At 39.3% G+C, this 27,837-nt stretch overlaps 1 protein-coding gene across 1 annotated transcript; it reads left to right on the forward strand.

Moving 5' to 3' along the window:
- The first annotated feature begins 482 nt into the window (after window positions 1-482).
- LOC133791495 (uncharacterized) lies at window positions 483-27,674 on the forward strand. The gene is made up of 3 exons (XM_062229420.1): window positions 483-890; window positions 963-1,174; window positions 27,500-27,674. Exons 1-3 carry the CDS (start codon window positions 483-485, stop codon window positions 27,672-27,674), a joined length of 795 nt encoding a protein of 264 aa, XP_062085404.1.
- Window positions 27,675-27,837: the final 163 nt, after the last annotated feature.

Genomic DNA, 27,837 nt, shown 5'->3' on the forward strand with positions numbered 1-27,837 from the left:
TCAGGACATGAGGGAGTCAACAGTATGGAGTGCCACAGCCGAGGAGGAACCCGAGCAACAACCACCAGTGTCGCCTCCGTGAAGGAGACCAACCAGGGTCACGATCAGGGAACCTGTTGGCGCACCACCAACAGAGAGGCCCTCTGCCCCCTTGGGGAAGGGGAAAAAGAAGACCACCGAGCCTGTCGAACACTTGGACGAGTCTTCAGACGAGAATGGTATAGTTATTTTGCTTTTAGATAGCTTGCCAATTCCCTGTCACCTATTCGGCGGGGACGACGATTTTAAATATGCTCCAAATTTAGGTCCAGACTTCTTCATGTCAGAGAGTGAGTATAAGACTAGTAGAGTCTATAGTATAGAGACCATTAATAATAGCTCGAGTATTTGACTTTGCAATCTTTCTTCATTTCTTTTCCTGATGTAATATACTTAGTCATTTATGTTATCTCACTGTTCGAAATTTTGCTTCTTTTCCAGACATGGACTCCGTGAACGTGTTCGACATTTACAACACTCCTGAGACTTCCGTGGCTCCCCCGAGCAAAAAGAAGGCAAGAAAGAGGCATCCTGGGGAAAGTAGCAAAGCGCCTCAGGCTAAGAAGCCTCGCAATGCAGGCCTCCCAGAGGGCGACCCCTCAGCCAATGCAACTCCACCTTCTCCTCGCGAGCAACAGACTCCCCCTGCTCCAGCTGGATCGACTCCACCTCTAGCGGCCCCAACCGACCAGACTCAGCAAGTCGGTCCTGCCTCGACTGGGGGAGACATAACTACTCGCGCCTTTAAATCGGTTAAGGACAGGGTTGCAAAAATTGTAAAGCATGACCGCTGCCGAGAGGCGATGGACGTCGATCTTATCTTAAACCGCACCTTGAACGAGTTTACCAGTGTAAGTCATCTTTTTCTGCGGAGATAGCCCTTCTATTTTCTACAATTAGTCTAACTTCTGCTCTGACCGCAGGCAATGCTGACCCTTACTGTCGGCCGTCTCCGCTCGGGTGCTGTTACCGAGCAGGCCAAATCTTTGGAGCAACGGCACGCTGATGAACTCAAAGCTGCCGTAGAGAAATATGCCGGGCAGCATGCAGTGGTGCTTGAGGAGAAGAATAAATTGGCTGAGGAGGGTAAGGAGAAGCAAAAGTCTTTGGACAAAGCCATCGATCAGAGGGACCAGTTCAAGGAGTCTAACCGCGTCAATTACCGCGCGGCTAAACAGCTCGAGGAGGACTTTGCTGCGAGTAGAAAGGAGAATACTACCTTGGAGGGCCAGATCGAGGAGCTTGAGAAAGCCAATGCCAGCAACTTGGAAAGGTATAAGAATGCCACTCTCCGATGCTTCTACAATTTCTGGAAGCACAACTAGGGTGCCAACTTTAATTACCTTCCTGAGAATGCAAGAAACACCAAGCTCGCTCGCTGTGCTGCTCGACTGGCAGAGGAAGAAAGAGCAAGGATTCCTACTTCCCCTAAGATCTCGTTGGCCACTGGGATGGACATGGCAGACAATGAGGCTGCAGACGTCGTCGATCAGGGCCCTCCTCAAGATCCTTCGGCTCCTCAAGATCCTTCGGATCCTTAGTCTTTTTCTGTTTTTATTTTCATCTTCTTAACTGCACGACCTACGGGTCATGATGTAAAGACAATATATTTTTTATTGCTGCATAGGCAGCTTTTACTTTTATTTGAACAATTACATCCGAGCAGCGATTGCTCGCGGTGTAAAAGGATACATTTTGATATTATAATATATTTGCATCTTATTATAACATCTGTTCTCATGACCGAACTTAGCATAACACTTTGGTTTGATTTAACAAAATAACAAAATTTAAAAAAAACTCTAAGTACCCTAGCATGCTTTCACTTATTTTACATACCTTTTTAACGATATACTTTGCTTACTTGTACCTTATATGCCCCCCAAGTGATCGAGGAGCTTTAGGTCCTTGGTCACTTGCCTTGACCAGAACCTGTTCGAACATTACTGCTCGTACCAATATGATTAGCATTATAATACAGCAAAACAACACACGTAATGAGCAAATACTTGTAATAAATACAATAATTGGCAAGAAATGACTGGCTGCGCATAGTCCCTTTTATATCTTGTAATAAATGGACTAAACATGTTTGTACGAGTGATCAATAAGATCTTACACTTATAAGTGATCAGTCAGATAAAATGACCAACCCTTTTTCAAAACTTGTAAAAAGTAAAATTAATACAAGCCAATTCTTCAAGAAGAATTGTTCATTGGTAATACTTGCATAGGTGTTTTCCAATCCAATAGCGAGGAACGAGATCTCCGTTTAAGCGTGCAAGTTTATAAGTGCCTAGGTGAAGGACCTCATCGATTTGGTATGGCCCTTCCTAATTAGGCCCGAGTACTCCAGCAGCTTGGTCGCGGGTGTTTAGAAAAACTCGTTGAAGTACAAGATCTCCAACATTGAATTTTCTTTCTCGCACTTTAGAGTTGAAATACCGGGAGACCTTCTGCTGGTATACAGCTACTCGGAGTTGGGCTTGTTCACACTTTTCATCGATTGAGTCCAGGGATTCCATCAATAGCTAGCTATTAGAGTCTTGGTCATATGTTAATCTGCGGTGCGAGGGTGGATCCAACTCGACAGGCAACATAGTTTCATACCCGTATGCCAAGGAAAACGTGGTATGACTTGTTGCTGTTCGGTGGGAAGTCCTATATGACCAAAGAACTTCAGACAACTGCTCTGGCCATGCTCCCTTAGCTTTTTCTAGCCTCTTCTTCAGTGTATCCTTCAGCGTTTTATTAACTGCTTCAACCTGCCCATTCGCTTGAGGATGAGCGATGGAAGAAAAACTTTTGGTAATACTATTCCGTTTGCAGAATTTCGTGAATAGATCACTGTCAAATTGGGTGCCGTTATCCGAGACAATCTTCCTTGGCAATCCATATCGACAAACGATGTTCTTGACTACGAAGTCAAGAACTTTCTTGGTCGTTATGGTTGCCAGCGGTTAAGCTTCGGCCCATTTGGTGAAGTAATCGACGGAAACCACTGCATACTTTACACCACCTTTTCCTGTAGGCAAAGATCCGATTAGATCTATTCCCCAAACTGCGAAGGGCCATGGACTCTGCATTTGCTTTAACTCGTTGGGGGCTGCTTGTGGGATTTTGGAAAATCTCTAACACTTGTCACTTCTCCGCACGAACTCCATTGAGTCTTCATTCATGGTTGGCCAGAAATATCCCTCCCTTAGGATCTTTTTTGACAAACTTTGCCCCCCAGCATGGTCCCCGCAAAAACCTTCGTGCACCTCTTTCATCAACTCTTTGGCTTTCTCCTTTCTAATACATCTGAGAAGTGGCAGTGAGTATCCTCTTCGGTACAGGATCCCATCGACCAGGATATACCTAGCTGCTTGCCGCTTAAGGGTCCTAGCTTTGTTCCTGTCTGTTGGTAGCACGCCGCTTGATAGATACTCTACATATGGTGCCATCCACGTATCAACCATTTGGATTACCAGAGTGGTTTCTGTAGCTTGGATGCTCGGTACTGATAGTCGTTTGACTGGCACTATGTTCAGAGTATCAACATCCTTCGCACTTGCCAACTTTGCCAAAGCATCTGCGTTGGAATTCTGATCGCGAGGTACCTGCTGGAGACTATATTTATCGAACTAGGCTAATAGATCCTTTGTTTTGTTCAGATAGGCAACCATCTTTAAGCCTCATGCTTGGTACTCTCCTAGGATCTGATTCACCACCAGCTGAGAATCACTATAGATGTCAAGCACTTTTATGTTCATATCCTTGGCTAACCGCAATCCAGCGAGTAGTGCTTCATATTCGGCCTCATTGTTAGATGCAGTGAAGTGAAATCGATGCCCTTCCGGTGTTATCAATATCACTCCTTCTCCTGTGTGGGATTCGTTGGATGACCCGTCTGTGAACAATTTCCACGAGGGTGCTTGGATTTGAGACTCAGGCTCGCTGGGCTCTTTAGTCTGTTCGCCATTCGTAAGTTCTATGAATTCCGCGATGAAGTCAGCCAAGGCTTGTCCTTTTATCGCTATTCGCGGGAAGTAAGATATGTTAAACTGCCCGAGTTCGACTACCCACTTTAGCAATCTACCTGCAGCCTCCGGCTTTTGCAGGACTTATCAACGAGGCTGGTCGGTCAAGACCGTAATTGGATGAGCTTGGAAGTAAGGCCGCAGTTTCCGAGAGGCCAAAACTAGGCAATAGGCTAGCTTCTCGATGGGTGGGTACCGCTGTTCTGCTCCAATCAGCCTTTTGCTCACGTAGTGGACAACCTTCTGCACACCTTCTTCTTCTCTTACTAGGACAGTACTAGCAGCGTATTCCGTGATTGCCAGGTAGATGAACAAAGTTTCTTTATCGACCGGCTTTGACAGGATGGGTGGTTGCGCCATATGTGATTTTAGTGCTTGAAAGGCTTGTTCGCACTCATCTGTCCATTCAAATTTCTTATTGCCTCTTAGTAGATTGAAAAATGGGACGCACTTGTCTGTCAATTTTGAAATGAATCTACTGAGAGCAGCAATCCTCCCAGTCAGGCTTTGGACATCTTTAATCTTTACAGGCGATTTCATCTCGATCAGGGCTTTAATTTTCTCAGGATTGGCTTCAATTCCTCTTGAGTTAACTATAAATCCCAAGAACTTCCCTGATCCTACTCCGAAGGAGCATTTAAGAGGATTTAACTTCATCCGATATTTATTCAGGACGTTGAAGTATTCCTGCAAATCCCTTATGTGTCCTTCTGCCTTCTTTGACTTGACCAGCATGTCGTCGACATAGACCTCCATGTTCGTGCCGATCAACTCCTTGAATATGTGGTTGACGAGTCTCTGGTAAGTCGCACCAGCGTTTTTCAAACTGAAGGGCATCACCTTGTAACAGTAGAGCCCTGTATCAGTTTGAAAGCTAGTGTGATCCTCATCAGGGGGATGCATAATGATTTGATTATACCCGGAGTATGCATCCATGAATGAGAGGATCTCAGGCCCTGCAGTGGCATCGACCAGCTGGTCAATCCTCAGGAGTGGGAAACAATCTTTGGGGCAGGCTTTATTTAGGTCTGTAAAATCCACGCACATACGCCACTTGCCATTCGGCTTGGGCACTAGTACGGGAGTAGAGTCCCACGATGGATAAAACGCCACCCTGATGAACCCATTCTCTTTCATCTTCTCGACTTCCTCTTTCAAGGCCTTTGATCTATCTTTGTCAAGCAGCCTTCTTTTTTGTTGCACTGGTGAAAAGCTTTTGTCGATGTTTAGGACATGGTTGATGACTGCAGGGTCTATCCCGACCATGTCTTTGTGCGACCAGGCAAAGACTTCCTGGTTCCTCCTTAAAAACTCCACCAGTGCTTGTTTTGTCCTTGTCTCTAAGTTTTTACCGACTTTCACAACTCTGGTCGGATTTTCCTCATCGAGTTGGACCTCTTCAAGGTCCTCGACGGGTCCTACTTCTTCTTCAAAACCCCCAAAGCGAGGATCTAAGTCCATATCCTCACTTTGGGCAATGCCCTATTTGGTGAGATTATCACCCGAGTGGGCCTGAACATCAGTCGCCATTTGCAACTCCTTTCCGGTGGCACTCAATACACCCTTCTTTGCCTTGGTGATCGAGGCATTGTAGCACTCCCTTGCTTCCCTCTGGTTTCCCAACACGCATCCTACCCTTGCGTTCGTTGGGAATTTCATAGCGAGGTGCCATATAGAGGTAAAGGCTCATAGGTCGACCAAGATTGGTCTCCCTATCACAGCGTTGTACGCCGAAGGACAATCAACTACTATAAAAGTAGTAAGTAATGTCCTATTAGCAAGAGCAGTGCCTGCTGTGACTGGGAGTCTAATCGACCCTGTTGGGGCGAGCCCTTCTCCGAAAAAACCATAAATGGTTTAGTTGCATGGCTCCAGCTATTTCACGGACAACTTCATCCTTTCCAGCGAAGACTTGTATAGGATGTTGACCGAACTTCCTGTATCGACCAACACCCTTTTCACCATCATGTTTGCGATTTGTACGTCCACGACCAGCGCATCGGAGTGTGGGAATCGCACGTGTTGGGCGTCTTCGTTAGAGAAGGTGATCAGTTCCTCCTCTGTTCGAGCCTTTTTTGGTGCTTGATCTTCAACACTCATCATTTCGATGTCCTAGTCATGGTGCAGGGTTTGAGCATATCGTTCCCTCGCTTCCCCACTATCTCCTACAAGATGTGGGCCTCCGCAGATGGTGAGTAGGGTACCTGCCACAGGAGCTGGCTATAAAGGTGGCGAGCGTTGGTGTGTAGGGGCTGACTCGTTGGCACCTTGAGCCTCTCGTTAAAAACCTCCCGCAGCTCGTACATATCTTCTTAAATGTCCCTGTCGTATCAGGAACAAAATTTTGTCCTTCAGCTGGTTACATTCATTAGTGTCGTGCCCGTAGTCGTTGTGAAAACGACAGAACTTTGTTTCTTCTCTTTGGAGTAGGGGTGAACATTTGACCCGAAAAACCCGCAAACCCGCCCGACCCACAGCCCGAAAACCCGTTTTTTGGGAAAACCCGTCAAAATCGGGTGAAATCCGACCCGAACCCGACAAAAGTCGGGTCGGGTTCGGGTTTGAAAATTTGTTAGCCTCGGGTTCGGGTTCAAACCCGAAATCCGAAAAAAAAAATGGTATTTTCGAAAAAATTGGTATTTTTGAAAAAAAGTGTAAAAAAATGGTATTTTTGCAAATTTTAGATTTTCGGCCCAAAACCCAATAGGCTCAGCCCAACCCAAAATCAAACCTGAAATCTGAAAAAAAAAATGGTATATTTGAAAAAAAATGGTATTTTTGAAAAAAAAGTGTAAAAAAATGGCATTTTTGCAAATTTGGGATTTTCGGCCCAAAATCACAAATGGCCCAGAAAACCCGAAATTACACCCGAACCTGAACCCGAGTGAACCCGAACCCGAAAAAACCCGAAAATTTCGGATCGGTTTCGGTACCATTTTTCTTAACCCGAAACCCGCAAAACCCGAACCCGATGAGCCCGAAACCCGAAAATCCGACCCGTGTGCACCCCTACTTTGGAGATATATTTCCTTATAGGTGCGGGTCGTTTGTAGGGCACGCTTGAGCTGGTCGCCTGGAAAACCTCGGCTCGGCTTTCAACAAGGGCAGTGTAGTTGGTGAATCTCGGTTCATACCAATTACCTTTGGGGCGCTTACTCTCGGAGGTCGAGGGTTCGTTGTTCGCCCACTTTCCACCATTCTTACCATTACCATTCCCGTTGCCATTGGGCTACGACCCGTTGGTGGCTTTGGCGGGTTCTTCCTTGGGCCCCTTGTCTTTTGCTGGCGATTTCCCTTCGTTGGCAATCGCGTCCTCGAGCTTGATGTACCGATCAGCTTGATCTAAGAACTCCTGGGTACTTTTAACCCCATGTTTTCTGAGGCTACTCCAGAGGGGTGAATGGTGCCTAACCCCAGCAGTTAGGGCCATCATCTTACCTTCATCACCCACAGTCTTGGCTCCATCGGCAGCTTGCATGATGCGTTGAACCTATTCCTTCAAGGGCTCCCCCTCTTTTTGGCGTATCTCGACTAGTTGGTTCGCCTCAGTGGGGTGCACATGACCCGCATAGAACTTTCCGTAAAACTCCTTCACGAACATTTCTCAGGATACTATACTCGCAGGAAGGAACTTAAAGAACCACTCCTGGGCGGCATCAGAAAGTCTTGCTGGGAAGATCCTGCAGCGAGCATCTTCAGAGACTTTCTGAATATCCATTTGTATCTCAAACTTGTTGACATGAGATACTGGTTCTCCATACCCGTCGAAATTTGGAAGTGTTTGCATCTTGAACTTACTGGGGGTTTCAGCCACAACAATCCTTTGTACGAAGAGGGTGCCTCTCCTCCGGTCGTACTTAATGTGGGATGTTCGCCCCCCAACCAGTTGTTGCACAGCTTGGTTCAGGGCATTGATTTGAGCCTGAACAACTTCTGGGATTGCTGGGGCCTCTGGTGCAAGGGGAATGTACTCATCGTGCTTTTCTCGGTGGTCGTTAAGTACATCCCTCAAATCATCGTCTCTTCGCCGATGCTCGCTGGCTCCGAGCCGACTAAAGACATTATTCTGCCTGGGCTGCCCCCCAGCGTTATGACCTGCAGGTCAGTCTTCTCTAGGTGGGGGGCTCTTGCCTTAACCTCTCTCTTCGTTCCTCCAACCAGCATTTCCTCTGCCAAAGTCGGCTTCATTGTAGCTGTGGCCATCTTTGAATCGTGGCTGGCTATGGTGCGACTGACTATTCCCTCTGTTGCCTCCCCGGGCTGGCATTTCCCGAGCGTTAGGGGGAGGCCTGCGCTGGTCGGTGGGTCCCCGTGCATTGTTATGCCGTGGGGGGCCCCTGACCGCAGAGCCTGCTCTGAGTTCCTCCTGTTGGCAAAAGAACGCTGCCCCCTGCTCGGTGGATGTGGCTCTTATCCCTTGGGCGTCTAGGGCTGCGGGGCGGTTGCCCGGCCCTATTCTGCCTTGGGCGCGGGGGATTGCCTCAACCAGCTTGAGATGGAGGCTGCTACTCAGGATCCCTAAGTGGGACATCATCCTAAGGCATAGGTGGCTGCTCCGGCCTCTGAGGGCTTACTGGTTGGAGCGGAGGACTAGGATTGGGACCCCTTTGAGGTGGCCCGTTTAGTGAATGATCTGGCTGGGAGGCTGGCGCAGTCTGATTCCTAGCCAGCTGAAGGGCTGCTTCAAGGGCGGCCATGGCATCCCTCTGTCGACGGTCCATCTCAGCCTGCCGCTCGCTCAGCTCCTGACGCTGGCGTTCTATTTCCCTTTGCTTTGACAAGAGCTGTAAATGTGGGCCGCCCGGCCCACATTTTTCGTGCCTCCGGTAAATTTGGGCCGGGCCGGGCCCGACCCATATTCAATTTGTGCCGTGCTCGTGCCGACCCATTTTTGAAAGAGTAGGCCCAGCACGGCCCATGTCGTGCCGTGTTGGGCCCAAGTCGGTCTGGCCCACTTTCCTTATTCGGGCCAGCCCACTTTCTATATTCGGGCCCAAATTTAGGCCAACTTTTTTTTTGCAAAAAAATGTGAGGATGGAGAATTGAACCCTCCACCTCCTCTTTAACCATCAATGGACTTACCACCAAACCAAATACATTTCTTTGTTTAAATTATAATTTTAGATATTTTTATATACTTTTTAACAATATTTTACACAAAATTATATCAAAGATAATTATTAGAATTTTAATACCTACTAATAAATGCTAAAAATTTAACTAACAAATCTTAAAATAAATTAATATAATTATAAAAATATAAACATTGAAAAAATAAGACATATATTATCATTTTAATTTATTAATTATTGACAAATAAAAATTTATTATGATTATTAATGTCAAAATATCGGGTTTTTTATCGTGTCGTGCTTTTGGGCTAGTTTGTTCGTGCTTTCGTGTTGTGCCTTCGGGCTTGTCGTGCCGTGCTGTGCTAAGCCCGTGTCGTGCCATGCCTGGCCCAAGCCCATATTTTTTCGTGCCGTGCCTGGCCCAAGCCCATATTTTTTCGTGTCGTGTCGTGCTCGTGCCTCCCGGGCTCGTGCCGGTTTCGTGCAGTGCTTAAAAGCCCGGCCCGTATTTACAGCTCTGTGATGCCATTATCTCTGCAGCATTGTCTTGATTGGCCCTCAGATTGGCCAACTCATCCTGCAACACCCCTAGGGTTGCCTTCAAGGTCTTAGAATCTATCTCCTCCTCATCAAACTCCAAACGGGGGAGGAGGCTGAGATGATGAAGCGGCAGCAGCCTGTCCAGTCTCCTTGGAAGTTTTTGCCATTAGATTCTTTCGCAAGCTCTCAATGAAAGCACCAGAATGTTGACCCTTGTTTTGGCCAACGACACGGAATCAAGTATACGACAGGAAATTAGTACGATGCTTGAGAATACAATCTAATGGAAAGTAAAGAACACCAAGAATTATAGTGGTTCGGCCTCAGTGATTGGTAATGACCTACGTCCACTTGATACTATTATTAATATTGAGCTTCAAAGGTGTGATCAAAGAACTAGGGTTCCTGAGTTTCACAGATCTTAGAAGGAGAAACAATACAGACGATGGATAATAGCAATACAATTCAGAAAAAGATCAAAAGGATCCCCCCTTGAGCTATTTCTTGACTATTTATAGGCTCAAGGAGGATTACATGAGTCAATTAATCATATATTTCCTTAATAAACTAATATTCAGGTTATAATGAAGAGATATTCTCAGATATCATTACAACTATACAAATTTATACATAAATAAACGGAGTATACGACCAGGCTGGTCGTATACAAAACTTGAACCTCGCATGTATCTCTGGTCGATAGGCGAGGAGCATCTCTGCAATGTGTTAGCCACGTGTTGACAATTCTTGCCACGTCATCCACAACTGTTTTTTGGATAAACATACTCTACAGCGACGATATGTCATCACAATTGGACCCAAAATAAAACGTGGGAACGTGCACCGCCAAAAAAATTAAGACAAATTTCACTGCCTATAGAGACTACATGTCGTCGCTGTCGAGTACAAAATAGCACATGAGAGTATTCGTGTACTATTCACTATCCTATAGCGAAGACATGTTGTCGCTGTAGGGTCTCATCGTTTGAGTGAAATGGTGCGTTTGATATCGGCGACAACATTCTTATTTCCTATAGCAACAACATGTTGTCGCTGTAGGGTCTCACCGTTTGATATCAGCGACGACATTCTTATTTCATATCATGTCGTCGCTATAGGTCACAGCGATATAACCCCCCAGGCAAAGCCTTCTTCTTCATATTTTGCGAAAAATTATGGAAAAACTAGAGAAAATTCGAGAGTTCTTCGTCCATCCAAGCCTTTTGCTGCCATTTTTGCCTTGTTTTGGTAATCTAATCCTAGTTTCTTTGTATTTTATGGTTTAAAATGTATTTTTTGTTAGTATATGTGTGTATGTTTTTGTGGTTATTTAGTTTTTGGTAAAAATAAGTTTTTGATGTTTGTTTTGTTCATTTCTTTTTTAAGATAACACAGGAATTTGTCATTGGGTATTGTTCATTTATTTATCTTTACTTTTTTTGGGGGGTTGTATATGTATATGTTTATTTATATATATGTATATGTATGTGTATATAAATTAATGTGAATGTTTTTATGTGTATATATTTTTTATAAGGAAATGTTGATTATTTCTGTTGATGATTTTTTTTCATAGATTAATGTATATGCTAATTTAATTTAATTTTGATAATAAAAAACTTAATTTGACGTAAGAAGTTCCATAGTTGTTTAATATTTTATTATAATAAAATTAAATATTAGGTTATAAAAAAATATTAATTTAGGTGATATTCCATTGTATTGGGTATTTTATGCTATAGGTTAGATAAATCCACATTAGATGTTTATATTATGTTTTTTTTTAAATATATATATGGAAGATTTCTCAATGGTTACTACCTATAGATGGGTACTAACAATTAAGATGATGTGGCAACATAGTGACTTGGTATTGCAAGTCACCAACAAGTAAATATTTTTTTTCTACATTAATTTCAAATTTAGTTAATTTTTTTTGCCATAATTAATATTGTTTCTCACCAATGAGAGACACTAGCTGTATTTAGAAATTGACATGCATTTGAAAAATAAAAAGTTTACAATATTATATTTTCATAATAAATAAACGTTTTTCATCAGGTAATACTTCCAAAAATTTGAAAAAATCAAAATTTATTTTTAGAAATATTAATTAAGTTAGATAAATAATATGTTGATTTGGGAATATGTTTATAATTTATTTTTGTTGTTTATTTGTCAATTTAAATGATTGTATTAAAATTTATGTATGCTCTGGGATTGGTTTATATGTTTTTATGCAGATTTTAAATTTTGGGATATGTTAGATTACAGTCATTATGATGCCGAAATTTTTGTACATTTAGAAAAACTAAACATTACAACATAGTTTTAAAGTTAGTGTGATTAAATTTTTTAATTCATAAATTTTAAATCAATTAATTAAAAAAATTATAAAGTGTAAATTAAAATAATAATTTTACAATTATAAAACATTATCAATATTTTATTATAAAACAAGTAGAAATTAAAATAATAATTTTTAATGGTAATTTAATAAATTTATAATTAAATATTTATTTAATTACTTTTATAACATATTCATAAAATTTGATAATATATGTAGATAAATTAGGTAATTAAGTTGACTTTATTCTTAAAATTAAGTTAAGATTAAAATAATAAAATTTTATTGTTGTTTTAAAAAAAATAAAAAATAAAAATTATATTAAGAATTTGATAATTATTAAATAACATAATAATAATTATAGTTAAATATTTGATTATATAATGAAACTTTATAATACGTTTATAACTAACAATAATATATATTCCTAAAATTTGATAATATATATTCATAAAATTTAATATTTTATTCAAAAGATTTCATAAAATTATTAGCAAATAAAGGTAATTTTTTATGATTATCACATTGTGATAATTTATTCTCCACTTGAATCAGTTATGACGATTGTCAAGAGTTGGATAACTAATAGACGACATAACTCTGATGAGTTTTGGAATGGTCTTCAAGCATTTATACAAATGGCCAAGAATCATGTGAATGCTTCGGGAGAAGTTAGATGCCCATGCGTTCAGTGTGTCAATATGCTTAATCAGAAACTGGATGCGGTGGAGGCTCACATACACAGATATGGGTTTCTGTAGCGATAGGTGAAGTGGACCTATCGCAGTGAAGTTGATATGCCTCTAGTAGTGGACGACGGGGATCCAATGACTGATGAGATGATTGACATCATCAATGATGTTATTGGTGAACAAGACACTAACGAAGAAGGCGTAAATGAAGGAATTTCATATGGTGGTGGCAATAGTGCAAAGAATCAATTTGATGACCTGTTTCGAGAGGTCGAAGCTGAGTTATACCCTGGTTGTACTTGGTTGTCTTCTTTGAACTTCTTGGCGAAGGCGATACACATGAAGGTTATGAATAAATGGACAAATAGTTCCTTTGATAAACTTTTTAAGTTTATCAAATTTTCATTCCCGAAGGAGAATAAGATTCTGACTTCATTCTATAAGTCTAAGAAAAAAATGATGAAGTTAGGGTTAGGATACCAATCTATTCATGCTTGCAAGTACAACTATTGTTTGTTTTGGAAGGAGAATTCCCAAAAACAGAGTTTTCCTATATGTGGTGAGAGCCGATGGTTTGACAAAGACACAAAGGGGAAAAAAGTCGCCCAAAAAGTGTTGCGGTACTTCCCTTTGACTCCTAGGCTGAAGCGTCTATATGGTTCAAGGCATACAACAAATGATATGACCTGGCATAGTACGGGACAGTCGAAAGAAGATGGTGTGATGCACCATTATGTTGATGGGGGTGCTTGGATATAATTTGATTCCAGATATCCTGATGATTCCAAAGAACCCAGAAACGTTCGATTGGGTTTGGTTGTTGATTTTATTAATCCATTTGGTAACATGAGTCTATCTTACAGCATGTGGCCGGTAATATTCTACACGTATAATATGCCTCATTGGTTGTGCATGAAAGAGTCATCATTCATGTTGACCTTATTAATTCTCGGTCTGAAATCACTTGGGAAGGACATGATGTCTTTTTGAGGCCTGTGGTAGATGAATTGAAGGAGTTGTGGAATGAAGGAGTTCAAATCAGAGATGCTGCAATGAACAGTGTATTCAGAATGCGTGCAACACTATTATGGACTATCAAAGATTTTCCAGCCCGTAGTGGTTTGTCTGGTTAGAGTGGCCAAGGATATATGGCATGTCCTTCATGCAACGAAGACACTTTTTCATGTAAGGTAATTGGGAAGACGGCTTATGTTGGTCATAGAATATTCTTATCTTCTACGCATAAGTGGAGGAAGAGTCGCTTGTTTGATGGGAATTATGAAAAAGGATGTCCTCCAAAAAAATCAGTAGTCAAGACATACTCGAACAATTAACGCATGTTCCAGATCGTTTGCTGGGTAAACATGCCAGTTTCTGGGGTGTGAAAAGAAAGCGAGATCCAAAAGAGCTTAATTGGAGTAAAAATAGTATTTTCTTTGAACTTGAGTACTGGTCCAAATTTGAACTAAAGCATAATTTAGATGTGATGCATATAGAGAAAAATATTTGCGATAGTTTACTCGGTACTTTTCTTATGAATGAGAAATCTAAAGACACCACCAATGCACGAGTAGACTTGAAGAATTAGGGAATCCGAGAAGAGTTGCACCTCAAGGAAAATGGTATGAAGTTGATCAAACCACATCATATGTAATTTTTCACACTGGATGATAGACGATTTTTTTGTCAGTTCGTGAAAGGAGTTAGACTTCCTTATGGCTTCGGTTCAAATTTCTCTAAGAAAGTAACTGACAATTATGGCAACATTGTTGGGTTGAAATCTCATGATTGTCACATTCTTATGCAACGTCTGTTGCCGGTAGAAGTTCGAGGCTACTTGGATAAGTCTATTTTGAAGACAATCATTGAGCTTTGCAATTTCTTTAAGCAAATTTGTGCTCGTACATTTGTTGTTAAGGACATGGAGAATGCAGAAGATCAAGTGATAAAAATTTTGTGCAAGTTGGAGTTAATTTTTCCTCCAACCTTTTTTGACATAATGATTCATTTAATTCTTCATTTACCGCAAGAAGTTATCATCGGAGGACCAGTTTACATGAGGTGGATGTATCTGTTTGAGTGATATATGAAGAAATTGAAAAATTATTTCAGGAATAAGGTGCACTCTGAAGGTTCTATAGCAGAGGGTTATGTTGCCAACGAAGCTTTGACTTTTTGTTCACAATATCTTCAGGGCATACATACTAAATTTAATCGTTCGAAAAGAAATGCATATATTGTTATTCCTAAAAGACAGTTGTCAGTTTTTGAATCACTATGTCGTCCAAGTAGCAAAAAGAAAATCATATCCCTTGACTATCTTCATCGGAAAGAAGCGGAGTGGTTTGTACTCAACAATTGCCCTGAAATCCAACCATATATGGAGTAAGTAGCTCAACACGTATATGAATTCATTAAATTTAATTCATGGCAAACTATTATGTTACCTCAATCCTTGTGTTATACAGTGAATGCCTTCGAGAAAATTCAAACATAAATCTTCAAAAAGATTTCCCTATCTGGTTTAAATTGAAGGTAAATTATCGAAACTGTAGAATTCTTACGAAATTCGTATTGATTAATACTCATCTCATTGTGTTTTCTTTTTTTGTTTCATACTCTATAGATGGGTCGTTTGCGGCAAGTACAGTTAACTGAGTGTACTGATGAATTATTTTCTTTAGCAAACGGGTCCAATAAGAATGCATACTCCTACACGACTTGCATTGTTAACAGTGTGAAGTTTTTGGTCCATAGTCGTGATGAAAGACATACCATTCAAAATAGTGGAGTTTTGGTGCCAGGAACCGATGGTTTCACTTTCTATGGCCAACTTGAGGAGATTGTAGAGTTATGTTATTCCCATGGTTACTCGGTAGTATTGTTTCGATGCAAATGGTCCAACACCGATGCAAGCAAGGGTCGAAATGTGACTGAGAATAACATAACTAGTATCATGATTAATTCTTAATGGTACAAGAATGATCAATTTATTCTCGCCACTCAAGCAAAAAAAGTTTTCTACTTGGAAGATCCTTCAAGAAACAAAAATTGGAAGGTAGTAGAAGAAGTCAGTCATCGAAAGATTTGGGATCATCCAAGTATCGATGATGATAACGAGGTTGATGTCGTACACGATAGCACTTCATCAAATTTTGTACTCACTTTGGAATTAGGAGAGTTAGAGACTATGCATTTGGATAGACCTGGTCACACCAACAAAATTAGGGAAACGTCTCGATCTATTCCAGATGTGGATGATGATGATGAAATTAGTGAAAATGATTTAGAAAGTACAAATGATGATGTAGGAATTGACATCGATGAGGAATAATATTTTCTTATGCATATTCATGTTTGTATGTTTAATGTGTATGATTTAATTTGAAGACTTTTCAATCAATATATGACTTTTCTCAACAATGTTTGCTTTTCAATAGTTTCAACTGCATTACTGAAATTTTTTAGGTTATGTAATTAACCTCTAACTATAACTGAGTTAAGTTAATAATTATTTAAACTGCAAAGATATGTCTGCTACTATTGCTCGTTCTCATGGCGGTGATGGAGTGGATCCTCCTCCTCCTTCAGATCCCACTCGAGTTACTACTTCCTATGAGACAGGTAATATACCATAATTAGTCTATCTTTTATCAATAAATGACAAATTGTTATTATTTTATTCAATTTAATTGTATTTTTTAATTAACATATGCAGCAGCTGCCGCAAAAAGAAGAGGTCGGTCTCGATCCAAAAATTTGCAGCAACTCATCAACGATAATAAAGGTCTGTTGGCTCTACAATTTAATATGAAGGAGGGAACCTACAAAGCAGTTGGTGATTTTGGGACATTGTTCACGAGACTTATTGGAAACCTTATTATTCACATGTAATTTTTTTTATATATAAAATTTAAAAAAACTAACCATTTTTTAAGGAATTTTTCATTCTTCCCCGAGCTCTCCCTGAGTGGCGACTGATAGAGACTGGGATTGAGCGAGAGTTTCAGGATTGCTACAAGGATAGAAAAGGTCGCAAGAAAAGAAACTTCGATGAACATGAAGGGTATGATGATATCGAGACAGCTAGAAAGAATCCACCAGAGGACATTGACAACGAGAGTTGGCAGAAGTTGGTTGACCTTTTCACCACTCCATAGTTGGCACGCTTAAAGGAAAATGTTGCCAAAAAAGAAAAATAGAAGTATCCAAGTCTCCATGGATCGACTTCTTATGCTTCTGCTCGATTTAAGAAGGTTAATAAAAATATATAGATAATTTGATATATTTTAAGTTATCTTAATAATAATTTCAATATTTAACTGAGATTTTGTTCAATTTTATTTTCTAAAGATGAATCTTCAGACTAAGGAATTGCCCAGCATTATCGATACGTTCCATGACATGCACAATCATCCAACACGTGGATGGGTGAACATGATAACTCTACAAAATATAATTATTTTACCACATTTTTTATGCTGATTGTTGCTTAGTCTTTGGGTTTTTATGTAACTTATTAAGTTTTTTAAGTAATTTTGAATTTATTAGTCTTATTGTAATTTTATAGATTTTTGTGTGTTTTATAGATATTTTATTATAATATGTTGTAGTTTAATTATTTGAAATTAGTGTTGTTAGATTAAAAGTTAAAAATGTGATTTTATTGAACTTAATTGCCAAAGTAAATTAAATTTTAATTAATATTTTCATGGACTTAATATGATTTATTTTATAATTGAAAATATTTGATTATAATGTGTTTACTTATTTTGTAAGATGTACTTTGCAATTTTTATGCTTGAAAATAAAGAATAGAAAAGAAAAGTGTTAGTTTTGAAAGAAAAGAAAGACAAAATGGTGATTTTGAAGCTAGGCCCAAACCAGGTGCCCTTGCCCAGCCCGCCTCCTTAGCCCAGCACCTGGGCTCGCGCCTGCCCCTCCAACCTAGGCCCGAAGCCCCTCTAGCCTTCAGCCAGCCCAGGCCCGAAGCTACTTCCTTTAGCCATGGTCTAGCTGCCCCATTCGGCCTACAACCTGCTCCACACCCAATGCCCACCTGCCACCAGCAGCCTCCAGCCACCTTCCCATTCTCTTGAGCTCGAAAATTGTCCATTTGTCCGAAAATGCCACATTTTTACCCAACTTTTTTACATATTTCATCACAAAATCATCATTACACCTTACAATTGATCCATACTTGTCATATTATTATTAATTTAATTAATCTAATAAATTTAATTAATTTAAATTGATTGTTTTAATAATCTCATTTTGGCTATAAATATGTAATTTCAAGACCATTTTAGGGTGTGCTTAATTTTTGTGTAACCATCATCTTTTCTACCATTCTCTCTTCCATTTAGTATTTTTCAAGAGAATTTTTCAAGTATGTCTTCTCTTTATTTTGTAATTTCGATTCTAGTTATGAGTTTATAATATTTTAAGATTATTAAGGTGATGATAAAACAATATGTAACTAGATAGTATTTATTTTGCATGTTGATTTCCCATTTGTGCAACAAAGTTTATGAATTTTTCTTCTTCAAATATCTTCTTTCATCTTAAATATCATGTATTTTTTATTGTTAGCATATATTTACACTTTGTTCTTCATTAGTGCAAAATCATAATATTCTTTGATTAAGGTGTGCCATTAAATTGTGCACATTAAATGCTTAGAACAAAAATATTATGTTTTGCCTTATAAATAATATTCATTGATTTATTTGTTATTTCTTTAGATTGATTCACACTAAATACTTTGAAATTATATCTTAAAAAGTGAAGATAAATCCTATATTTCTATAATAACTTGTGCTTAAATAAAATATTTAATTTGAATAAGTGATGGTTTGATTAATTTATACTATTACTAAAACTTGGGAATCAATGTATTTATAAATATTATTAAACATATATTTTGTGAATTATATTATCTTAATAATCCTTCTTCTACCATCTTGTTTACAATTATTAATTTAGTTACATATATTGTCTTTAATATCTTTGATTTTATTTTCTTGATACAAAAATCCATCAACATTTGGAGCAGGTTAGAATTTATTAATTTTGGTTTAAAACAATTTTCTTTTTGATTTTAGACAACTCCTTTGGGTTCAACCTCGTTCTTACACGAACACTATACTCCATATACGATTCATGCGCTTATGAGTTATAAATATTTAAAACATACCCATTTTGGGTCCATCAGAACACGAATGCTTATGATCCATATGTAAGTCACTTTCTAAGTTTTGTATATATGTATATTATTCAATTATATTATATATTAATTGTTTTGTTTCTAAACTGTATGAAGCCTTGCAGCAAGAAGTCCATATACAATCCCAATCTCAATCTGAAGCAGGAAGTGCGACTGTAAATGAGACACAAGTTGTCTCAAAGGTACTTGGTCAACGTCGTGGCCACAACCGAGGTATTGGACGGAAGTTGAAGGCACTAGTACCTTTTCCTTAAGCGTTGTAACGTTACTTTGAACTAAGCTTAACTCGCTAATCGAGTCATTTGATTATAAATGTGCATCTAGGTGTTATTAATAGGCTAAGGTGAAAAACTCGATCAAAAGGAAATGATATATTTTATTTAAAACATAAAATTGTACATGGGCCCATAAAAATGCTTACAAGTTATTTACAATCCAAAATGGTCATTACAGTGTAAAAATTATAACCCGCCGACCTAAGCGGCAAAAATAGGGTTAACCCCTAGTTCTTGTGAGAAACACCTTGGCTATGGTGGTCAAGCGGCCGCATATGTACACATCGCCACCTATGCTCTCCACTCAAGGCTGGGTGAGCTTTTCTTTCCCTGTACCTGCACCACATAGCACCCGTGAGCCAAGGCTCAGCAAGAAAACTCATTACTGCATGTATACAATATCAAATAGTGATCATGATAGCTTATAGCCCTAAACAAATAATTGAATATCACTTAAAGATTTTAGTAACCATGTTGGGGCTTGTAGCCCTAATTAGATAATATCAAGATTCTAATAATCATGCTGGGGCATGTAGCCCTAATCAGATGGTGTCGAGATTCTAATAATCATGCTGGGGCATATAGCCCTAATAAGATGAGTGAGTCACTAACTTGGACTCCGCACCCTTAGTCATGTGACGAGGTAGTCACCTAGGCCTTCTGGCCCTGACTCTAAGTAACTAGCCTTTAAACTAGACAAGCGCTTTTGTGTTCATCGAACTTAAGGTCGGTCAAGCATTTCATGCTCATGACGATAATGCTTATATCGATTAGATCTAATCTTTTCGGCTTGCGTTAAACACGCTAATACCATTTTTGACTCATAAGTCAATACCATACGACCAGTGCTCAGTACTACCGCTGAACTTGACTAATGAGTCACAGCTTCACAGTTAATACTGACACCATTGTCGATTCTGACTAACGAGTCAGTGCCATTCACAAGTAAGCAAGATTTTCTAAGCATTTGATATGCAATCAATGTCCACATTTAAACACTCAACATGCCTCATTAATAACCATGCATGTCACATATGGGGTGCAGTTTTCTTACCTCTGGTTCGAGTGAGAAACAAGTTAAAAGAGCGACCCTTGAGAATGATCGAACCTTTTATTCCTTAGCGGTCACCTAGTCATAACCAAATATAACTCCCATCAATGAAAATCAACAATACAAGGTTCTTGACCTAAACCTCACTCCCAGGACCCCGAATCGTACCTAAACGGCTAGTAAATTCAATCTCGAGCTTTAGGAATTGAAACCCCGAGCCAAAAACCCTCAAAAGTGCACAAAGTAGGAATCAGGAAGAACAGGGTAGCGCTGTAGCACTGCCCCCTAGCGCCATAGCGCTACAGATAGGGAGGTTTGCCTTGGCTAGCGCTGTAGCGCCGTCCTTTGGCCGCTATAGCGCTAGGACAAGGCTGAACTGCCTTGGTTTTTCCCTCCTTCGATTTCACCACTTCAACCTTAAGAACTTGTTCCCAAACCTCATCCAAACTTGCAAATGAACCCAAATATCCACTCTACAAGTTCTAGGCATCATAACCCAATCAATCATAGCCAAAAACTCCCATCAATCCTCAACTATCCAACTCAAAATCCAAGCTGAAAACAAAATGAAAATAGAGTATAAAAAAAGAGTTTTAATGGCTAGAAACTTACCTCAAGCTCAGTATGGAACCCTCTTCAATGGTGGAACACAACCCTAGACCCTCAAGGTTCACTTCCCTAACTTGATTCCTCAAATTAAGCTAAAAAATTCAAAGAGAAAAGGAAAGGAAAAGATGAACAGGAGAAGAAGAAAAAAAAGCTCTGTTTTGCAAGATGACTACAGCCTTCAATGGTTATATCTATCCTTAGGTGAAAATACTATATTGTCCCTAAGCTTAATTAAAACCCTAAGCAGCCTCCAAGGGCAAAATCGTCCTTTCCCGCCTATCTCGTTAATCATAATTAACGCCCTCCAATTCCCGTTATTCCCAATATTCTCAAATACCAATAAATCATATCCCATTACCCTTTAATTCTCAGTAATTTTCTAATCATCAAATTACCCCGAGACTCACCCCGAAATCAACCCCGTTATGACCAAACCGCTAACTTGTCTTAAAAGATCGTCTCATGCCGAATAGCTCAAACAAATCCACATTATGATGTGGCCTCATCAATAATTCACCAATATGCATAAAAATATACGATTATGCCCTCAACGGGCCTAATTACCAAAATGCCCTTATAATGAAATGTGGACCCACATGCATGCATGCATTTAGCATCATATAATAAAATAATTCACATAAACATGCACAGATCGGTCACTGCGTCCCCTCTGGTCGGGGCTTGCCTTGAGGCAGAAGAAATACAGAATGTCTGCCGGAGTGGGGACCTCCCACTCGTGTTTCAAGAACAAATACTTCAGCCCCGCCAAAATTCTGTACGAATTTGGGGGGAGCTGAGATGGAGCTAGCTTCACGTAATTTGAAAAATTCGCGAAGTACTGGTCCAGAGGGAGGAAAGCCCCAGCCTTCAGATGCTCGTCACTCCAAGTCGCAAAGTCGTCTTGGAGAGGGGAGTAGCTTTGTTCCTCTTCGAACGCAGGTCAAATGAGGAGAGTTCCAGTTCTGACCTCTATATTGTGGCTCAACATGATCTTGTTCACTCTCCCCTGAGTCATGATCTTTGAAATGGTACGCTGAGCCTCGAAGTATGCATTGGGATCGACAACGATCTTCTTCTACACCACCGAAGCGAAGTGCAGGATGGGAGATTCTAGGGCGATCTGCTTCCCTTTGTTCTTCTTGCAACACCTTCACTTATTTTAGTTAAAAACCATATGTGAGGTGTTACGTTTTAAAACTATATCATAATTACTTTCAGCGGAAGTCTAGATTTTTTTTTTTGAAAACTTATTTCACATTATTTACATTAAACATAAAGTGTGTCTCAAACATATTATACATAAGTATTTAATAACCCAATTTTTTTTCAAAACATAACTTCAAACTTTATTATAAACATACACACTGATAAACTGAAATAACCCACAAAAGGTCGATATGTTTATATGTACAAATCAGGGTCAGGACCATGCTTCAGTTCTCTTTTGTCATTCACTCATTTCTTTCTCTACTTACAACACAAGACAACAGTGAGCCTAAAGCTCAATAAGCAAAGTAATGCATGCAATGCTAATGATTACCCAATGTCAATGGACATACACAAATTTTTAAATTTTGGGCCCCTTAATATTGTGCACACTGTTTGATTATGTCAATGCCTGCAGGGCTTGTTACACATATAATATAAAATCTCATGGGTTCTCCTCCGGCTAGCCGTCACCACAGTATGGCGCATTAAAAACCTTATTCCATCATTGCCCCGTCGGGCTCAAGAGTTAAGGCGGCCACACACTATGGTGTCAATACATATAACAATAACTCATATGGAGGAGAAATAAAAACGGGAACATGGCAAACAATATAATTGGTTCACTAAAACCTAGCCCAAATTATTGGGTTGCCACTATGAGCCTAACTATAGGCCTCCGTTTACACTTACCTACATTCTCAATTGCCTTTTCAAAACAGTGGCACTGAACTTAAACTTTTTCTTACAACTTACTTTTATGCTGCATAAAACTTGCTAAGGCATCACATAATTAATCATCATAATATCATGCATGGTCTTATATCACACAATAATTCACCATATCACTATTATGCCATGCATACAAATTTATGATGAAGTGTCAATGTAACACCCTGGTTACTCCAAGACCGTTACTGTGAGCTTTGAACTGTGCTTAACTCGCTAATCAAGTTCTTTGGTTATAAACGTGCATCTAGGTGTTATTAATAGGTTAAGGTGAAAAACCAATCAAAATGGAAAGGATATATTTTATTTAACACATAAAACTGTTCATGTGCCCATAAAAACGTTTACAAGTTGTTTAAAGTACAAAATGGTCATTACAGTGTAAAATTACAACCCGCCGACCTAAGCGACAAAAAAAGGGTTAACCCCTAGTCCCTCTGAGAAACTCCTTGGCCGTGGTGGTCAAGCCGCATATGTACACATCGCCACCTAAGCCCACCACTCAAGGCTGGGTGAGCTTTCCTTTCCCTTTACCTACACCACATAGCACCCATGAGCCAAAGCCCCTCAAGAAAACTCATTACCACATGTATATAATATTAAATGATGATCATGATAATCATCCAGGACTTATTTCCCTAAACAGGTGAATGACAGATGTGTAAGTCACTAATGTTTGTTTCGCACCCTTTACAAATAAGTGATCGAGTCACTAGCTTAAACTGGATGAGTGAGTCACTAATGCAAACCAAATGAGTGACCATGGAGTCACTAGTGTGGGTTTCGTACCCTTAGCCATGTGACGATACAGTCCCCTGGGCCTTCTGGCCCTGGCTCTGAGTGACTAGTCATGGAACTAGGCAAGCGCTTTTAGTTTTCATCGAAATTGGGGTCGGTCTAGCATTAATGCTTATGTTGAGTCATTCAATGCTGATGTCGATTAGATCTAATCTTTCGGCTCTGCGTTCATGACGCTTATGCCACTCCTGACTCATAGGTCGATAACATACGACCAGTGCTCAGTACTGCTATCAAACTTGACTAGTAAGTCACAGCGTCACAGCTCGTTCTGGCACCATTGCCGATTCTGACTAATAAGTGAGTGCCATTCACAAGGAATCAAGATTTGCTAATCATTTGATATGCAATCAATGTCCACATTTAAACACTCAACATGTCTCATGAATAACAATGCATGTCACATATGGGGTACAATTTTCTTACCTCTGGTTCGAGCGAGAAATAGTAAAAGAACGACCCTTGAGAACGATCGACATTTTGATTCTTTAGCGGTTACCTAGTCATAACCAATTATAACCTCCACCAATGAAAATCAACAATAAAAGGGTCTTGACCTAAACCTCACTCCCGGGACCACGAATTGTACCCAAACGGTGAGTAGATTCAATCCCGAGCCTTAGAAATTGAAACCCCGAGCCAAAAACCCTTAAAAATGCCCAAAATAGGGATTTGAAAAAACAGCGCTACCCCCTAGCGCCCCAGCGCCCTTGGCAGAGCTGAATTCCCCCTGAGTGGCGTTGTAGCGCCCATTGATGGGCACTATAGCGCTACAACCAGGCAGAATTGCCCTGGTTCTTCCCCCCTTCGACACCACCATTTCCAACCTGAACCAAGTGCTTCCAAACCTCATTTTAAGTCCCAAATGAACCCAAAAACTGTAGAGTCCCAGAACTTTACTTAGCTAGTTAGATATAATAATAGCTAGTAGTAGTTATAGTATGTTTATTACTGTGGATTTTGGTTCAAGCCAAGACTTAGTTGAACACTCGTAGCAACACTTATATATTTTATAAGTTTAACCTATAGTTTAAGAATATTAATTATAACATAAGGTTTGATTAATATAGTTGATCATAAAGATGTCATTTATTATACTATAAGGTTTAGATAGAACCAATAAGATAATGACACTTGTCGTGTGCATGTTTATTAAGGAATTAAGCATTTTTTATGAATAGTTTTATAAGAGAAATATTTGAAAACCCCAGAATCTACCAACAACTTTAAAAACATTATATGACTTAGTCAAAGTTGTTTACCCAATTCAAATTAAGCAGAAAAAGTGCAATTACGTGTATAATATTTCAGCGTATGCCGATATATCGCAGCTCTATGGGCGATATATCGCCACACGGGGAATACGAAAAACACGTAACTTTGCACAAACGCATCGACGAGCCTCGAGATATAAGCCCAGGCGATATATCGCCTACAATGGGCAATATATCGGCCCTAGGGCAAGATTTTCAAACGATTTTGAAACCGAGCTCAATTCAACACTCAACCTCTTAGCAAGCCTCTGAACGTTTTGACCGAGTCTTAAGCCTTTGCTGAACGAATATTCAAATGTTTTTCAAGTAATATTCATTATTTTTATCCAAGCTAAAAGAAGATCTTTTCACTCCTTGAACTCTATAAATAGGACCTAGTACCCAGCCTTTTCTCTCATTCTTCAAGCTGTGTTCAGAGCCTTCAAGCTGCTAGGTTTACTTTAGAGTAATAAACACTTGGGTTGGGTTATAAGCTTTATCATTTTAAGCTTCAAAAACACTTGGGAAGTAAGTTTAATAGTGTGTTTTTTGATATCGAGGTGTAGTTCGGTTCGATTGCATTCAAATGTATTCCTATTCCTAGTTCATTTCTGTATGTTTCAATAGTTTCTTATAGTTTTCTTTACTCAAATCCTAACTCATTATCTTGGTTAGGTATTTAAGTTCTTTGAACTTAAGATTTCTTGTCGGTAAGTTTCTTCTCGGTGGTTTAGTCCTCTTGTCATCATCAATTTTCTTTAGAATACTCACATTCTTATTGTTGGTTTTAGGAGCGTTCCAAATCCCGTCCTTGTTCTCATAAATCACGGTAATTGTAAGGAAAATATGATAGAATTTTATATGTTTATATGATATGTTATGTAATGTTATATTATGTATGTTGATAGACTTGGGCATATGACTTGTATAGCTAACAAGCCCCAATAATTTATGGGCATATGATTTGCTTAGCTAGCAAGCCCCACAAATCAATTAGGCATATGACTTGTTAACAAGCCCCAAGTAGTATAATGGCCATTGTGGTAGTATATGACATATATGTTTATAGTATATGTTTATGATATATTTATGTGTATGTTTTATGTTATTAGTAGATTTTCCTTGCTGGGCATTAGGCTCATTCCTTTATTTTTTATGTATGTAGGAAAATAGTTATGGCGGCGGAAGGATTCCTGGCAGCTTGGAGTTGTGCATTGAGGAGGAATGGATTCGGTGGACTGCGTGAACGATTCGAGGACGACGTTATTTTCAGTCTTTTAATTATGTTTCTATGTACTTTTCGCACTTGGTTTTGTAAACAATTTTAATTAAGTTAAAGCTATGTTTTATTTTTAAAACAACGGGATCCAATACCCTGAATTAATGCATTTCAACATTTACTTAGAGTTTTTAATAAAGTTTGTGAATGTTTCTTATGTATATTTATTTGAAAGTAGTGTCAATGTATAGTAGTTTTAATGGTCCAAAGTCTTAGAATTAGTTGGGTCATTACAGTTGGTATCAAAGCAACGGTTCATTCGCATGAAGTTCTCCTTGATACACACGCTCAAGCTCCGAATCTAACCGCCAAGTAAGTGTTTATGATTATAGTGATTATGTTTATATGTATAGCTAACGATTTTAGCCTTTATGTTTTCAGTTAAGAATGAATGGAGCATTAACTTATGAGGATATCCGAGCCATTAAGGCCTTAAAAAGAATTAGAGAACCAAGAAATACCGTAGGAGTGCTAGAAAGAATCACTCGGAGACTACTTTTGTTTCACAGGGAGATAGGTCACCTCTAAGAATCTAAGCAAATCATGATGAGATCAACAGAGCAATATGTTTTAGTAATTAGACTTTTTAAAGATTATCCAACTGTGATTGCAGCTTTAGAAGATATATGGGAGACGATAAATGATGAAGATGAATTGTTGGTAGCTATGAGATATTATTTTCTCATACTTAGTTCACTTCTAAAATGGAATTTCAATTTGCAAATATGCAAAAACATAGAATTTTTACGAATCTTCCTTGAGGTCATTTTGAGGCTCAAGATAATGATGACTATGAAGACATAAATGATGACATGTTAGATGAAGGATCTGATGTAGAAGATCCCGATTTTTTAGAATAGATTAGTTTCTTTATTTATTTTTATTTATTATTTTGCCTTTATGATTGCACTTAGTGAAAACTGTTTTTCCAAACTAATTATGTTGTTATTTTGATGACATGTATGATTTTGTTTTTTTATTTTGCAATCATAATAAATAATGACTAAGTTCGGTGAGGGTGGATACAAATCAATGAATTGGTTCTGTATATTGAGAGTTAGGGGGCCATAGTAGTGGGAACGATTTTACTGATCCCAGCCCTCCCTCAATATGGTTACTTTGGAACAAAGATGAGTTTCGAGCCTGAGAATTAAGTCATATAGGATGATTAGAAATAGACTTAGAAAATAATAAAGATGGGTTATTTTTCTAAGTATAGCAACCCACTCTAATAATAAATAAGGCTTATATAATTTCCATAAGAAATCATAATTAATAGGTTCGAGTTATGTTTTTTTAGATTAAGTTTTTGCCTTAGAGCTTATTAGGTAAAGTTCTAACATGTTTTTCTCAACTGTTAGAACTCTGCTGAAGATGTCACTTCGAAGATCTGCTCACAACAATGCTAATGCCTCCAACGTTGCTCCTGAGAGCAATGAAGCCCCTCCAGTTTGCAGAAGGGGAGTGAGTGCTACTAACCAGAATGCGCCGCCGCCGGTTGACAACACTGGAGAAATTGCCAGACTGCGACAGTAAGTTGAAGAATTAATGCAGTGACAACAGGCTCAGCCTCAGACTCAGCCTCCGCCTCTGCCACAGCCTCAGCAAATGGCCTTAGTACCCCATCAAGTTGGGCCATATAGAGGATGGCCAGTGGCAAACTATGCGCCATACCCAGCTCAGAACATGGAGCCAGTTT

This window comes from Humulus lupulus, chromosome 7 (assembly GCF_963169125.1).
Source record: "Humulus lupulus chromosome 7, drHumLupu1.1, whole genome shotgun sequence".
Classification (NCBI taxonomy): Eukaryota; Viridiplantae; Streptophyta; class Magnoliopsida; order Rosales; family Cannabaceae; genus Humulus; species Humulus lupulus.